Genomic DNA, 14,717 nt, shown 5'->3' on the forward strand with positions numbered 1-14,717 from the left:
CAGAACATCTCCAGAGAAGTTTTAGCATCATTCAAGATAAAGCAAGCTGGAGTCCAACACCCTAAACATTCACTGCCTCCACCAGAAAATTGTAGCTCACATGTACAGCATCTCTAAAATTCACTGCAGCAACTCATCATGTCTTTTCCAGCAACACTGCCCAAACCCACGCCTCCAGTGCTTAGAAGAACAAGGTCAGGGATACATAGCAATGCAACATCTGTGAGCTCACCATGTAATCACTATTCCTTGGAACACTCCTGCCTGTTGCAATCAATACTAGATCAATTGTTAAATTTACAATTTTGAATACATTTCTGTAATCCAGAAGAATTAAGGCAAATATAATTAATCTGAAGATAGGTGATAACCATTCAATTCCATGAATGATGTACCATGCTTAAGGAGCTACTCCCAATTATATGTTCCAACCTGCAATGCAAAAGCCAAAAAGAATTGACACCAGATTGGGACATATCAAGATGATTGAAGGCTAGTTCAATGTACTAAGTTTTAGAATGGATTTAAAATAGAGATGTTTAGTCATAGGATTCCAGGCACTTGAAGGGATAACAGCAGACCAAAAAATGGACTTCCTTCAAGATACCATAACAGAGAGAAAAAAAGTTGGTTCCTGCCTGCAGATATGTATTGCACACTGTGGAATGGAGCAATGACTGTGAATGGGTTTAAATACAATGCTGGTAATCTTAATTTCTGCTCTGTTGGAAGGCAAGAAAATAATCTGGAATGGAATGGAGGAAGCAGAGCTTTGGAAGAGCTTATGGTTATGAAAGCCAGTAATTGTTGCCAAAAATGGTAAAAACATTAAAGGAAATTTCCCTCACACTTGGAGAGTTATGGATAGGGAAATAGACGATGTCTATGAAGAAAATGACCAGGTCAGAAACTTGACCACTGCACCGAATCTGCTAACAGAAAAAGTAGCTTCAAGGTTGATGGAATGGACATGGGTGATTGAAGAAGAGCTAGACAGTTATATTGACTTGGAAAGTTGCCAGGTTAAGGAGGAAGGACTGACCATTTTGTTATCATGTGGAATAAACTCACAAATGGAAAGTCAATTCACTTCCTTTTTTTGTATAGCTCTGACTTACCTGCCCCCTCCCTAAAAGGCTTAAATTCACAAGCAACTGGTAAATCTAGAAAATCAGTTTTCAACAGAAATTAAGTTGTGTTTACTTATTAAATTATTTTATTCTATTTGATCTTATTTCTGTTGACTAAAAAAAATCAAGTGTAAAACTAAAATCTTTTTAAGATTTGTGTTGTGTTTCAACTTACTCTCCAACTACTTGTGGATTTAATTATAAATTGTTTCCAGTTTTAAATGTCCTTAAAAAAGACTGGGATCAACATTATTCTTTAGTTTATAAAAATGCACTTTGACCACAATGTAAGTCATCATCTTCTACTGTATCACCTGCAGAAACTTTTACAAAGTAATGGACAGATTAGACAGTCAGCACCTTGTATCAGCAGCTAACTGGGGAACTTACTTTCACTCTTAACCAGCTCCTTGGGATTAAGGATGACTGCCTCAATTCCAGTTCCATGGGTTCTCAGATGGCAGATGCCAATAATGAGAACTACAAACTTTGTCAAAGTTTTGGCAAAAAGTGTTTGACTATGCAAGCAGGTAGGCATTTTGGAAGGTGGTCTACTCCTTCCGCAGTTTATGCTGGGCTTCAGCTTTCTCCCAATAAATGCACTTGGTTCTCAACACCATCCAAAATGCTCCTTGTCCATCTTGAACAGTCATGGGCCAGGGATTGTCATCAGTAGAAATGTTACACTTCAAGAGGCTTTGAGAATATCTTTGACTGCTGCCTCTGTCCACTTGTAATCTCCTGCTGCAACAGAGCTCAGAGGAGTATCTGTTTCAGGAATCTTATGTCAGACAAGAGAATGATGTGGCCTTCCCATTAGAGCTGAATGAGTGGGATTAGGACCTCAGTGCTGGGAATGAACTAAAGGCCTTGGTAAATATTAACAGCTAACTTAGTTGAGAGGTGGCTCCTGAGATGCAGGAGGTAATCTACATTTTCCAGGAATTCATCACAGACCTTAATTGTCGAATGGTGATATTGTAAAGTGGAGGTTGGTAGAGCACCTTTGTGCTGTAGACATCAACTACAAGGCTTATGCCTTAATGAACAATTCACAATGTTTTGGTCAGCCTCCAAAATCCAATATCCTGTAGATGATCTCCATTCCAACAAAAAAAAGCTTGTTAGAGGTGGGGTAGAACAATGCAGTGACAAAAACTGAGAAAATTATTGTAATCTTGCTTTACATCAGATTGGGTCTATTGTGAACCTGACATGGTTTAGATGACATGCCTGAGTCTCTCACTTGGATGATAACATAATCCATCAGATAGAAGTGCCTTCTATTTGCTAGGCTGACTAAACAGGATGTTAGTTATGATCAATCTGGCCTCCAAGCATTTTGTCAGGAGCATTACTCCATTGAAGCTATCTGCGCCTAATCCCTCTTTGAGAATTATTCCATGCCAGATTTTCCCTGTCTCCTCTGATGCTGGGATTGAAGTCACATTGGAGGATCAGTTTCTCTCCCTCAGAGAAAATCCTGGTTCACGTCTCAGTGTTTGAGTGGAAGCCTCCCTTGACCACATCCATAACTTCCAAGGCTGCAGCTGTTTATTGATGACTGCAGCATACAAGTTCTGCATTGAAAGAGCCTGACACTTTGAGGGAGAATCACCGAGATGCCAGATGAGCTCATTCATTACAGCAAAACTCAACCTGTGAAAACATTGATCCTCTTCCAGTCTGCCCTTGCATATGGTATACTCACAGCTTGCTCTCAAAGACCCTTCTGCCTGTAATGTTAACAGGTGCCTATTATGTTTCAGATTTCCAGCATCTGCGTTTTTGGACTGCCTTTTCTTTCAGTTCTGCTTCCAAGTTTTACTTCCTCAAGTTCTAGAATACCAGGCTTCAGGAAGCAGAATATGGTTCAGCAGAAGTCACACTGCCATTCTGAAGCAAGACCGAAATACATTTGGCCTGAAGCAGGAGCTAGATTGGGAAACTATAAAGTATTATGACCCTGAGAGCTATTCGGGCAACAGTCCCTATGAAAGAACAGGACAAAACGCTTCATATTTAAAATGTATAACTTTAGAACTATCTTCAATTTAAAAGCTCAACATGAATGTTGATCCTGCTTTAAGAAGTTAAAATTGAATGCAAGGGCATCAGATCAGACACCGAAGGAAAAGTGTAATATGGTGTTATTGTACCAGTAATAGAGCACTGAACTAATGACCTGGAAGCTCAGAGTTCAAATCCCACCATGGCAACTGGGGAGTGCAATTGTTTAAATAAATAGAAACTGGGATTAAAAAGAAAATATCAATAATGGCGATTATAAAATTGTCATAGTAATGCCCTCTATATCGAATCCAGACACACAGCAATGTGGTTGAGTTATTTTTCAGGTACAATTTTAAAGCCAGAGTGATTTTAGACTTATGACGCCAGAGGGTGGCCATTTGGCCCATGCCTCTTCTGAAGTGAGACAACATAATCAGTAACATACGGAGATAAATTGTGTGATAAAGTGCAATCCTCAACTTACTTTCTCAAAAGGGCAGCTGAGAATTGCTGTAACCTGTGGACAGGATAGGGGCTTTAACCGTCCACTGCAAAATATTGGATTCCTTGGGGTTAAAATACATTTGATGAGTCAGACTACCAATTTGGTTATTAGCACATATGAAACGACATGGAAGTAATAGTGTAACTGCACTCCTGGAATAGTTTCTGAAATAATGTCTGTCGAGAGCATTGAGTCATGATGTCAAATAAATTTAAATGGTTTTCAATGCAGCACAAATTTTATTATAAACAAGTACAAGTTCAAAGTCAATCAATGGTATCCAAGCATTTTTTTTTTGGCTGCAGAAAACCATTGAGCCATAACATTTTACACAGACTAGAGCTTGGGTTACTGCAATCCAATAACAATCCAAAATTCCTCTATCCCCTTATTTTCCCCAACACCTGCTGCAACTGGCATTATAATTGTGCTTTTAATTTTCATAAATATCCAAGCAGGACAGGGAAGAATTTTCAGCTTTTGTTGAAGTGATGCACACAATTTCAGAAATGTGCATGAAGTTGGAATGCAACAGCCTACTACTTTCATTTTGGAATCTGAGGCTCAAAGGTTTCATTAGATAAGCTGATCACAGGTAACTTAATATTTCTTTTGCAATTAAACTAATTGTAGTAAATATAGCTATTCACTCAGTTTATCTGGAAACAAATTTTTGGGAATTCAGTTTTAATTTGAATTGGATTGTATATTTTCAAGAAAGTCTCAAATATTCTAATGCACCCTGCAAAAAGTACTCTTGAAATAAACACAAGCACCCTAAAAGATCAAAGACCGATCTTTATTTCTCTCCCCTCCTTCCATTTACCGTTCCACCTTCACTATCCAATCCATTAGCTGTATTGCCAAAAAGACACTTTCATTTTGGCATTCATAAATCTTTTAAAACTTAATTAAATTCACAAATCCCCAGCTCCCAAAATAAATTTCTTTCACACTACTGTAAGATGTTCTCATCCCCACGATAAAATATTTCCTTCAAGCTTACATACAGTAGAAAAAAAAGGACAGTACCTGGGCTATGAATCCCATCTCATCCATTGTGCCAGCTATCTATAAACTCATTTCACATCTTCACCTACTGTCACACAACCTCATGGGAGAAATAATAAGAGTTAAAATAAAAGGTACGAAGTAAATACTAAGTCAGTAAGTTTCCTTCGTAGTTTCAAGCTTCATTACAATAATGTTCAAGCTAAATTATTCCAACTGCTTGGTAACTTTTTTTGGACTTAATATCCAAGACACAAAAACAGATCTTACTTTGCATGCATGTTTGGCAAACAATAAATATGACACAAGAAATAGCAAGTGCAGGCCATTTGGCCCTTCAAGTCAGTTCTGCCATTCATCAAGATCTTAGCTAATCTTCTAACTCAACATCCTTTCCTGCACTAAACCCACATCCCTTTATTACCTCAAACGTCCAGAAATCTATCAATCACAATTTCAAATGAACTCAATGACTAAGCTTCCACAACCATCCGGGGTAGAGAATTCCCAACAATTGACAAAGAAATTTCTTCACTCAGTCTGAAATGCTCTACCCCTTCTTGATTCTCTGATCCTCTGGCTCTAGACTCTTCAGCCAGGAGAAACATTCTCTCTGTTAAGCTGTGTGAGAATTTTGTAATGGGATTTTCTATCATTTTTCTAAACTTTAGAGAATACAGTCCTAGTCAACAATTTCTCTTCATACAGCAAACCATCCATCCTTGGAACCAGTAACCAGTCTAGTGAATTTTTACTGCAATACCTCTTATGATAAGTATATTCTTTCTTAAGCAAGGAGATGAAAACAGTACTCAATACTGTTTCACCAAGGTCCTATACAACTATATTTGTTTACTCCTATATTCAAATCTTCTTGTAATAAAGACTAACATGACATTTCCTTTCCCCAATTGACTACTGTACCTGTATGCTGTCTTTCAGTGACTTGTTTATAAGAACACCCAGGTTCCTTTGAACATCAACACTATCTGTCACCATTTATAAAGTACAATTTTTCTGTTTTGTGGACCAAAGTGGATGACCTCATAATTTTACACATTATATTTGATCTGCCATATTCTTGCCCACTAAGTTTGTGTTTCCATATCCTCTGCAAACAATTGTCAATCCATGTCTGTATATTAACCTCAATTCCATGTGCTTTAACCTTGTTAACCAATCGCCTGCACAGGATCTTATTGACGGGCTTCTGGAAATCCAAATGCATCACATCCACTGGTTCCCCCTCATCTCTTCTACCACTCCAGCAGATAGTCAAACATGATGTCCCTTACATAAATCCATTTGGAATTCTATTTGATCCTTTTATGCTTTTCAAGGTATTCATTATCACATCCTTCATTTTAGATTCCAGCATTTTCCCTTTGACTGATGCAAGGCCAAGCATTGGTAGGTCTCTGTTTTCTCTCTTCCACCTTTCTTAAATAGTGGGGTCACATTTGTTACCCTCCAATTGACAGGAACAATTTCAGAACCTACAGACTTTTGGGAGATGATAACCAGACCATTCAACATTTCCATATCCACTTCTTTCACACGATGAGAGGCACTTCAATGGTTTTCAAGGTTTACTAATTTCTCTAGTACTTTTCTTTTCAACTATTTACTTCAGTTCCCGTTCTCGTCAAACTCTTGGCTCTCAAATATTTGACAGGTTTCTTGTCTTTCTCCATCAAGACAGACAAAAGTAGTTGTTTAATTCCTCTGCCATTTCCTTTTCCCCATTAAAAATTCTCTTGTAACTGTAAGAGACCTACATTTGCCCTTGCTAGTCTTTTCCTTTTTACCTACAGAAGATATTAGTCTTTTTTTTAATGCTTCTTTAACCAATCTTGTTTTTTTTTCCCTCCCCCCGCCCCCAGAAAAACCAGTTCCTTCATCCTCCATTGCTAAGTTCTAAAATACTACCAGTTCCCAGGTTTGCTAATTCTGGCAACTTTCTGAAGCCTCTTTCCTTGGTTTATTGCTGTCTTTCATTTCTCATCATCCATGGATAACTTTTGCTTTTGGATTTCTGTTTTTTTTCCAGGTTATGCATTTTCAGTTTTAGTGATTGTCTGTCCAAACTTTTCAATGCATATTCCCAAAGATGACACAAAGATTTTAAATTATAAATATTCTATTCATCATTTTATATCAACACAACATTTGATCCTACGAATGAAATACGAACTCATGAAGGGTAGAGTGAGCACAAGGTGGCTGACCATCTAGATGAAGTGGAGCTGTGTTAGACTTACTGGATTAGGCTTCATTGAGCTTGCGAGAAAGGAAATTATTTAGTTAATTGTTAGGAATGTCTCTCAAGTTCTTAAGCAAATAAAGTCAATCCAGATTTTTTTTGGGGGGTGGGGGGAGGAGTGCGGCTGAGATGCAAGGTGAGCAACAAGATTAATTTCAGTGGCAGGTGAAACAATGTTCAATATCTTCAAATATAAAATCAGCTTATAGCAGAAGGGTTAAGTGAATGATTCATTCCACTTCACTAGGAAAAAATACTCATGCCACACCTAATCAAAGATCTATGGAAGCAAATGTTTTACATCTATTTTAAATATTTTCCAGAATATAGCATTTATTATCAGCTTCATTTTTGTTTGCACGCTTAACAATTGAACCTGCAGACTTAGTAAATTGAAATGCCGTGAACGAAAAGTTAACATTATACCATTTTAAGAGGAGTTAAAGGCTCTCCCAAGTCCTGTTTTGATAGCTGCAATAATGCACACTCTTGTGCTATGGGTGAGGTGAGAGAGAAGGCAAAAGTTGAGCACACATGTCCCCAAACTATCAGGTTACCAGACGCCAGTGTGTCAGCAAAAGCATCAGCTGATGGCCCAAAACACCCTTGCGGACCCCGAGCTGTCAGTTTGCCCGATTTCAGGGAGCCTTGACGGCAAGGAGGTGGGTAGGCAACGAGATGACCCAAAGACATTGCCCGCCGGTGGAGAGCCGCAGCATATTAGCTGCCGAGCCCGGCAGAGGGGAGCAACCCGAGCCCGGGGCCTGGGAGAACTGGCCGGGCCTGCGAACACCCTCTCTCTCTCTCTGAGCTGCGGGACGTGGCGGCTGCAGCAGCCGGGAAGGTCGGGTAAGGACTCACCTCGTCATCCTTGTGGTTCCTGATGCCACGTACCAGGTCCTGCAAATTCTTGTCAAACATGCGGTCAATGCTGCCTTTCACGATCTTCAGAGCCATCCTGGCCGCGCTTCTCGCCGTGAGGAGGGGGGAAGAAGAATCCGGCTCCGCTGAAGGGGGGGGGGGGCGGGAGCTGATTACACCATGCTCGGTCTCTTCGCCCTCCCCCGTGGATCCGTGTGCGCGGAGGGAGGGAGGCGAGCGGCTGGCGTGCACTGCTCTGCCGGAGCCGCGCTCACCTTCGCACCAGGCAGCCCAGAGAGAAAATGGCGGCGGGGCAGGCGGCAGTCAGGTGACCGACTGCGGCCCGGGAAGATGGCAGCGGGAGGGGAGGCCTGGGCTCTCCCTCACACACATCTGCAGGGACATCTTCTCCGGTACGTCAGAGTGAGAGAGAGAGAGAGAGAGAGAAAAGAAGTATGTTGTCACGTACACGACGACGGCGAGGCCGCACTTGGAGTATTGTGTTCAGTATTGGCCAGCCTGCTGTGAGGAGAGATGCCACTTCAGCTGGAGGCATGGCAGAGGAGATTTACTAGGATGTTGCTGGGACTTGAGGGATGGAGAGAGGTTGAGCAGGTTGGGGCTTTATTCAGTGGAGTGTAGGAATCAGAATCAGGTTTATTGTCACTGACATATGTCGTGAAATTTGTTGTTTTGTGGCAGCAGTACAGTGCAAGACATAAAAATTACTAAGGATGTCTTTATTAGTCACATGTAAATGGAAACACACAGTGAAATGCATCTTTTTTGCGTCGAGTGTTCTGGGGACAACCGGCAAGTGTCGCCACGCTTCCGGCACCAAAGTAGCACGCCCACAACTTCCTAACCCGTACGTCTTTGGAATGTGGGAGGAAACCGGAGCACCCGGAGGAAACCCACGCAGACACGGGGAGAACGTACAAACTCCTTACAGACAGCGGCGGGAATCGAACCCGGGTCGCTGGCGCTGTAATAGTGTTGCACTAACTGCTATACTACCCAAAAAATAAATAAATGAAATAGTGCAAAAGAGGAATAATGAGGTAGTGTTCATGGACCGTTCAGAAATCTGATGGCAGAGGGGAAGAAGCTGTTCCTGAAATGTTAAGTGTGGGTCTTCAGGCTCCTGTACCTCTTCCCTGATGGTAGTAATGAGAAGAGGGCATGTCTCGGATAGTGAGGGTCCTTAGTGTGGATGCCACCTTCTTGAGGCACCGCCTCTTGAAGATGCCCTCAATGGCGGGGAGGGTTGTGCCTGTGATGGAGCTGGCTGAGTCTACAACCCTCTGCAGCCTCTTTCGATCCCGCAGATTGGAGCCTCCATACCAGGCTGTGATGCAACTAGTCAGAATGCCCTCCACCATACATGTATAGAAATTTGCAAGAGTCTTTGGTGACATTCCAAATCTCCTCAAACTCCTGATGAAGGAAAGCTGCTGGCATACCTTCTTCATGATTGCATCAATGTGTTGGGCCCAGGATAGATCCTCTGAGATGTTGATGCCCAGGAACTTGAATCAGAATCAGATTTATTATCACTGACATATGTCATGAAATTTGTTGTTTTGCGGCAGCAGTACAGTGCAAGACATAAAAATTACTATAAGCTACAAAAATATGTAAGTAGTGCAAAAGAGGAATAATGAGGTAGTGTTCATGGACCATTCAGAAATCTGATGGTGGAGTGGAAGAAGCTGTTCCTGAAATGTTGAGTGTGGGTCTTCAAGCATGAAGGGGGCATGAGGAGAATGAGGGGTGATCTAATAGAGGTGTATAAAATCACGAGGGGGAGTAGATAGGGTGAAGACACAAGGAAGACTGCAGATGCTGGAAATTTGGAGCAACGCACAAAATGCTGGAGGAACTCAGCGGGTTAGGCAGCATCTGTGGAGGGAAATGGACAGTCGACGTTTTGGGTGGAGACCCTTCATCAGGACAGATAGGATGAATGCGCACAGTCTTTTTCCCAGGAGACACAAGAGACTGCAGATGCTGGAATCTGGAACAACAAACAATCTGCTGGAAGAACTCAGCAGGTCAAGCAACATCTGTGGGAGGAAAGGGACTGTCGACGTTTCGAGTCAAAGCCCTGCATCAGGACGTTTTCCCAGGGTCGGGGAATCAACAACTAGAGAGTGTGAGTTTAAGGTGAGAGGGGAGAGATTTAATAGGAACCTGAGGAGCAACTTTTTCATCCAGAGAATGGTCAGTATATGGAATGAGCTGCTAGAGGAAGTGGTTGAGGCAGGTACGTTAACAACATTTAAAAGGTACTTGGACAGGTACATGGATAGGAAAGGTTCAGAGAGATATGGGTCAATCACAGGCAGATAGGATGAGCTTAGATGGGAATCTTGGTTGGCATGGATCAGTTGGGCCGAAGGGCCTGTTTCAGTGCATTATGACTCTATGCACAGTTGCAATGAAAGACTCGCAGCAACGTCACAGGCACATAGCATCAGATAAGCCACATTCACAAGAAAAACATAAATTATACACAATATTTGCAAGAAAGAACAGTTAGCACCAAAATAAAACAAAAGCATAACACAAAGGCGCTAGAGGAACTTAGTGTGTCAAGCAGCATCTATGGAGAGAAATGGACAGTCGATTTCCAGTCCAGATGAAGGGTCTTGACCCGAAACTTCGACTGTCCACTTCCCTCCATAGATGCTGGCTGACCTGCTGAATTCCTCCAGCATTTTGTGTGTTGCTCCAGATTTCCAGCATCTGTAGTCTCTTGTGTCTCCAAACAAAAAGGTCATTGTAGTGTAAAGTGATCAAAGTGGTCATAGTGTTACTATATTGAGGTAGTGATTAAGGTTGTGCCGGTTGGTTCAAGAACTGAGTAGTTGAAGAGAAGTAGCTGTTCTTGAACCTGGCGGTGTGGGACTTCAGGCTTCGGAAGATGGCATGGCCCAGATGGTGGGTATCTTTGATGACAGAGGTTGCATTCTGTGAACAGAACTTCTTATTTACCTCCAGGTGAAATTAGAACATAGAACAGTACGGCACAGGAACAGGCCCTTCAATCTATGATGTTATGTCAAACTAATTAAACTAGTAATTAAACACCTAACTTAACTAAACTAACAGCGTAAATGACAGTGATGCTTCACTCCCCAATGAGTTCAATGCCTTTTATGCATGCTTTGAAAGGGAGAATAACACTACACCTGGGTGAATTCCTACAGCATCTGACAACCCTGTGATCTCTGTCTCGGAGGCTGGTGCCTGAACATCCTTCAAAATGGTGAACCCTTGCAAGGCATCAGGCCCGGATGGTGTACCTGACCAGGTACTGAGGAGGCAGAGGGTTACAGACTCGGCCAACTCCATCACGGACACAACCCTCCCACCATTGAGGACATCTTCAAGAGGCAGTGTCTCAAGAAGGCACTATTATTAAGGACCCTCACCATCCGGGACACACACTCTTCTCGTTAATACCATCAGGGAGAAGTACAGGAGCCTGAAGACCCAAACTCAATGATTCAGGAACAGCTTCATCCCCTCCGCTATCAGATTTCTGAACGATCCATGAACATTACCTCATTATTTCTTTTTTTTGCACTACTTGTTTATTTTTGTAATTTATAGGTTTTATGTCTTTGCAATGTACTGCTGCCACAAAACAACAAATTTCACGTCATGTGTCAGTGATAATAAATCTGATTTTGATTCTAACTAAACTAATCCCTTCTGTGTACACAATGTCCATATCCCTCCATTCTCTTAAACATCTCTATCATATCTGCCTCCACCAATGGAGATTCCTTCACCCAGAGGGTAGTGAATCTTTAGAACTGCTCATGCATCCCACTGATTGTCAGACTTCAACATATGCCAAAATGCTGAGCGACCACCTTCTTGTGTGGTGCTTAGTTGCAAGAAATAGGCCACAGCCTCGTTGAGCCGACTCCACGATTCTATGAGATCCTGTTCCTCAACTTCTCTCTACCCCCTGATTCCCATATCCTCTGATTCTCCTAGTGTCACTTAAAATGAGGCCGCTGAATGGCAGAATGGGTCTGAACTTCCAGAACCCACATTTATAGCGATATGTTAAGTGCCACTAATTCATTTTCAAGATATGAGGATAACAAAAGGAAATTGTATTTATGTAAAATCTGACATAGTGAAAAAGTGCTGAGACATATCAAAGGAGTATAAAATAAAATTCGACATCAATCCATATAACAGGATAATAGGGCAGATGATCAAAGGTTAGGTTTTGATCAAAAGGGTTATTTCTAAGAGGGAATGTCAGGTAAAAGAGGCAGAAAAATTGAGAGAGAGAGAATTTCAGAGTTCTGTATTTTGTCAACAATTACTTTTGTATATAATCAGAATTGAAGAAGTGTAAGTATTTTGGATGATTAAATGGGTGGAGGAGATTGGAGAAATAGGGAAGGGTGAGGCCTTGGAAGAATTTAAAAATAAGCCTGAGAACTTTCTTATTAACTATTAACTAGATGTGTCTGATCACTCTATATTTAGTTGCTACATCGAGGAAGAAAACCTCTCAGCTGCCTGTACATCTCTGCTGATTTGTTTACCTGGAGGAAATGCAGTAGTTTGTTTAAATGCATATTGATTTTCAGTGCTGGTAGGAACTGCTTGAATTGGAAGATTTTATTTCTGACCTGAGATTAGTCATCTTGTTTTCAGGAAGTGGTAACAGATGAAACTAGGTTTGTTTTGAGCATCTAAGGTGGAGATAAGACCATAGCAAATAGGAGCAGCAGTAGGCCATTTGGCCCTTCAGGCCTGTACTGCCATCAGTCAAGGTCACTGCTGATCTTCTAAATCAAAGCCACTTTGTCTCCATATCCCTTGATTCCTTTAATATTCAGAAATCTATGCGTCTTTGTTTTGAGTGAAATCAATGACAGCCCTCCAGGGTAAAGAATTCCAAAGATTCGCCACCTTCTGTTGAAAAAATATTCTCCTCCTCTCAGTCCTAAATGGCCTTTGTCTAATTTTAAAATAGTGACCTCTGCTTCTAGACTCCTCAGTCAGGGGAACATCCTCCCTGCATCCAACCTGTCAAACCTGGTAAGGAATTTGTAAGTTTCAATGAGATCTATTATTCTTCTAAATTCTAGGCGTTAACTAATCAACCTCTGCTCTTTTGCTAAACCCACCAAACCCTGAAACCTGTCTAGTGAATCTTTGCTGTACACTCTCTGTAACAAATACGCCTGTGTTACAGAGGGATTTTGTTCCTAGAAAATAGTCTGTCTCATGACTCTAAGTAACACGAAGCCACATCATCTGCACATGTGTCAAGCAATGCGGGTTGAAAAAGATTAACAGTCGATTTTTCAGGTCGAGACCCTTCATCGGGACTGGAAAGGAAGAGGGCAGTCCCGCTTCTGCTCTCTTCCTTTCCAATCCCGATGAAGGGTCTCGACCCGAAACGCCGATTATTTATTTCCCTCCGTAGATGTTGCCTGACCTGCTGAGTTCCTCCAGCATTTTGTGTGTGTTGCTCCAGATTCCACATCTGCAAATTCTCTTGTGTCTCTGAAAAAAAATTAAGTTTGTGCTTATTCATTTACTTTTTTCACATAGATTCCATGAAAGCAAATTTTATTTTGTATCTCAAATATCTGGGTAGATTTGTAGATTCTGTTAGCATGAATTTCCGTTACCCAAATGGTCATAACGCAGAGATCACCTGGATGGTCTTTAATTTAAATAAGCAGACCAAAACTGTGTGCAATACTCCAGGATCAACACACAGGATCTGGAGGAAATCAGCATGTCTGCCTGCATCTGTGGAGGGAAATGGATAGTCGACGTTCTTTCATCTGGACTGAAAGAAAGAGGGGAGATAGTCAGTATAAAGGGGTGGAGCAAGAGCTGGCAGGTGATAGGTGGATCCAGGTGAGGAGGGTGATAGGCAGATGAGGGAGGAGGGAGAGTGGGAATGATGTCAAAAGCTGGGAGGTGATAGGTGGAAGTGACAAAGGTCTGAATATGATGGAATCTGACAGGAGAGTATGGTGGAGCATGGAATAAAGAGAGGGAGATGTGGAGGGGAACCAGTAGGAGGAGTCTGTGAATGATGGGCAGATGGAGATGGTCAGGGAGGGGAAACACTTTGTGGTTGCACCAGATTCCAGCATCTGCAGTCTCTTGCTTCTCCACAGTACTCCAGGTGCAGTTTCACCTTAGCCCATTATAATTGCAGTAAGGAGCTATACAATCTATCACTTTAATTTGCTACATCAAAACAGAAGATTTTTCTCATCTTGATAATGTTCTTCTCAAGAGCCCCGGGATGCTTTTCAGCATTAAAGGCATTGTATAAATAGAAATTGTTATCGCTGTTTTAGTATCCCATCTCCCAATTTTGAACTTAATGAGATATGTATCCTGGGCAGCATTTTTACAATTTTTCAGACCCTACTGGAATACATAATGTAGATTTAGTCTTAATGGATCAAATATGTAACAGGTATTAGAAGGAGTAGGTTAGAATTCCTTATCTGACTTAAATCAGGTAATTTTTTAATGCTTAGCCACTAATTTTAATAAAGCTACTTCAATCTTCAGAGCTTAAGTCATACAACCTGACAGAATAATTATCATCTGAAGACAGAAAGATGCATGTCAATTATGCTGTATGTTCTTACAATAAAAAAAGGTTTTCTGTATAAACCCTGTATAACTCTGCAAGGTTGGTTTGTTAGAATGGTCTTCAGTACAAGAGAACTATCTGATGGCTTTAAAAGGTAAATATGGTTCTTAAAAGTAATCACTATTATACTTATGAGTTTGTAATCTGTGGTATTATTTAATGAATTTCACAAAATACTTCTTCAAACCTTGAATGAAAATCAACAGGAATGATGTACACTGCAAATGCAAGAGAGAGGAAGCAGTTTTGGGATGCAATTAATCATTC

General features: G+C 41.2%; 1 protein-coding gene and 1 long non-coding RNA gene across 5 annotated transcripts in view; one reads left to right on the plus strand and one right to left on the minus strand.

Annotated features, from left to right (window-relative positions):
* The window catches only part of ap3d1 (adaptor related protein complex 3 subunit delta 1), a 75,343-nt gene extending 67,054 nt beyond the window's left edge, over positions 1-8,289 (minus strand). For 2 of the 4 annotated variants that reach the window (XM_052037690.1, XM_052037687.1), the window contains exon 1: positions 7,784-8,072. In XM_052037690.1, coding sequence (XP_051893650.1) covers positions 7,784-7,879 — 96 coding nt within the window. In that variant the 5' untranslated portion in view covers positions 7,880-8,072. Of the gene's footprint in view, positions 1-7,783 lie in introns of all 4 variants that reach the window. The other 2 variants (XM_052037686.1, XM_052037689.1) reach the window with 2 other exon arrangements.
* Positions 8,098-14,717, plus strand: part of LOC127582437 (uncharacterized) — a 30,603-nt gene continuing 23,983 nt past the window's right edge. The window contains exon 1 of the long non-coding RNA XR_007958115.1: positions 8,098-8,196. This is a non-coding gene — a long non-coding RNA (uncharacterized LOC127582437). The remainder of the gene's footprint in view (positions 8,197-14,717) is intronic.

This window comes from Pristis pectinata, chromosome 24, assembly GCF_009764475.1.
Source record: "Pristis pectinata isolate sPriPec2 chromosome 24, sPriPec2.1.pri, whole genome shotgun sequence".
In the NCBI taxonomy this organism is placed as follows: domain Eukaryota; kingdom Metazoa; phylum Chordata; class Chondrichthyes; order Rhinopristiformes; family Pristidae; genus Pristis; species Pristis pectinata.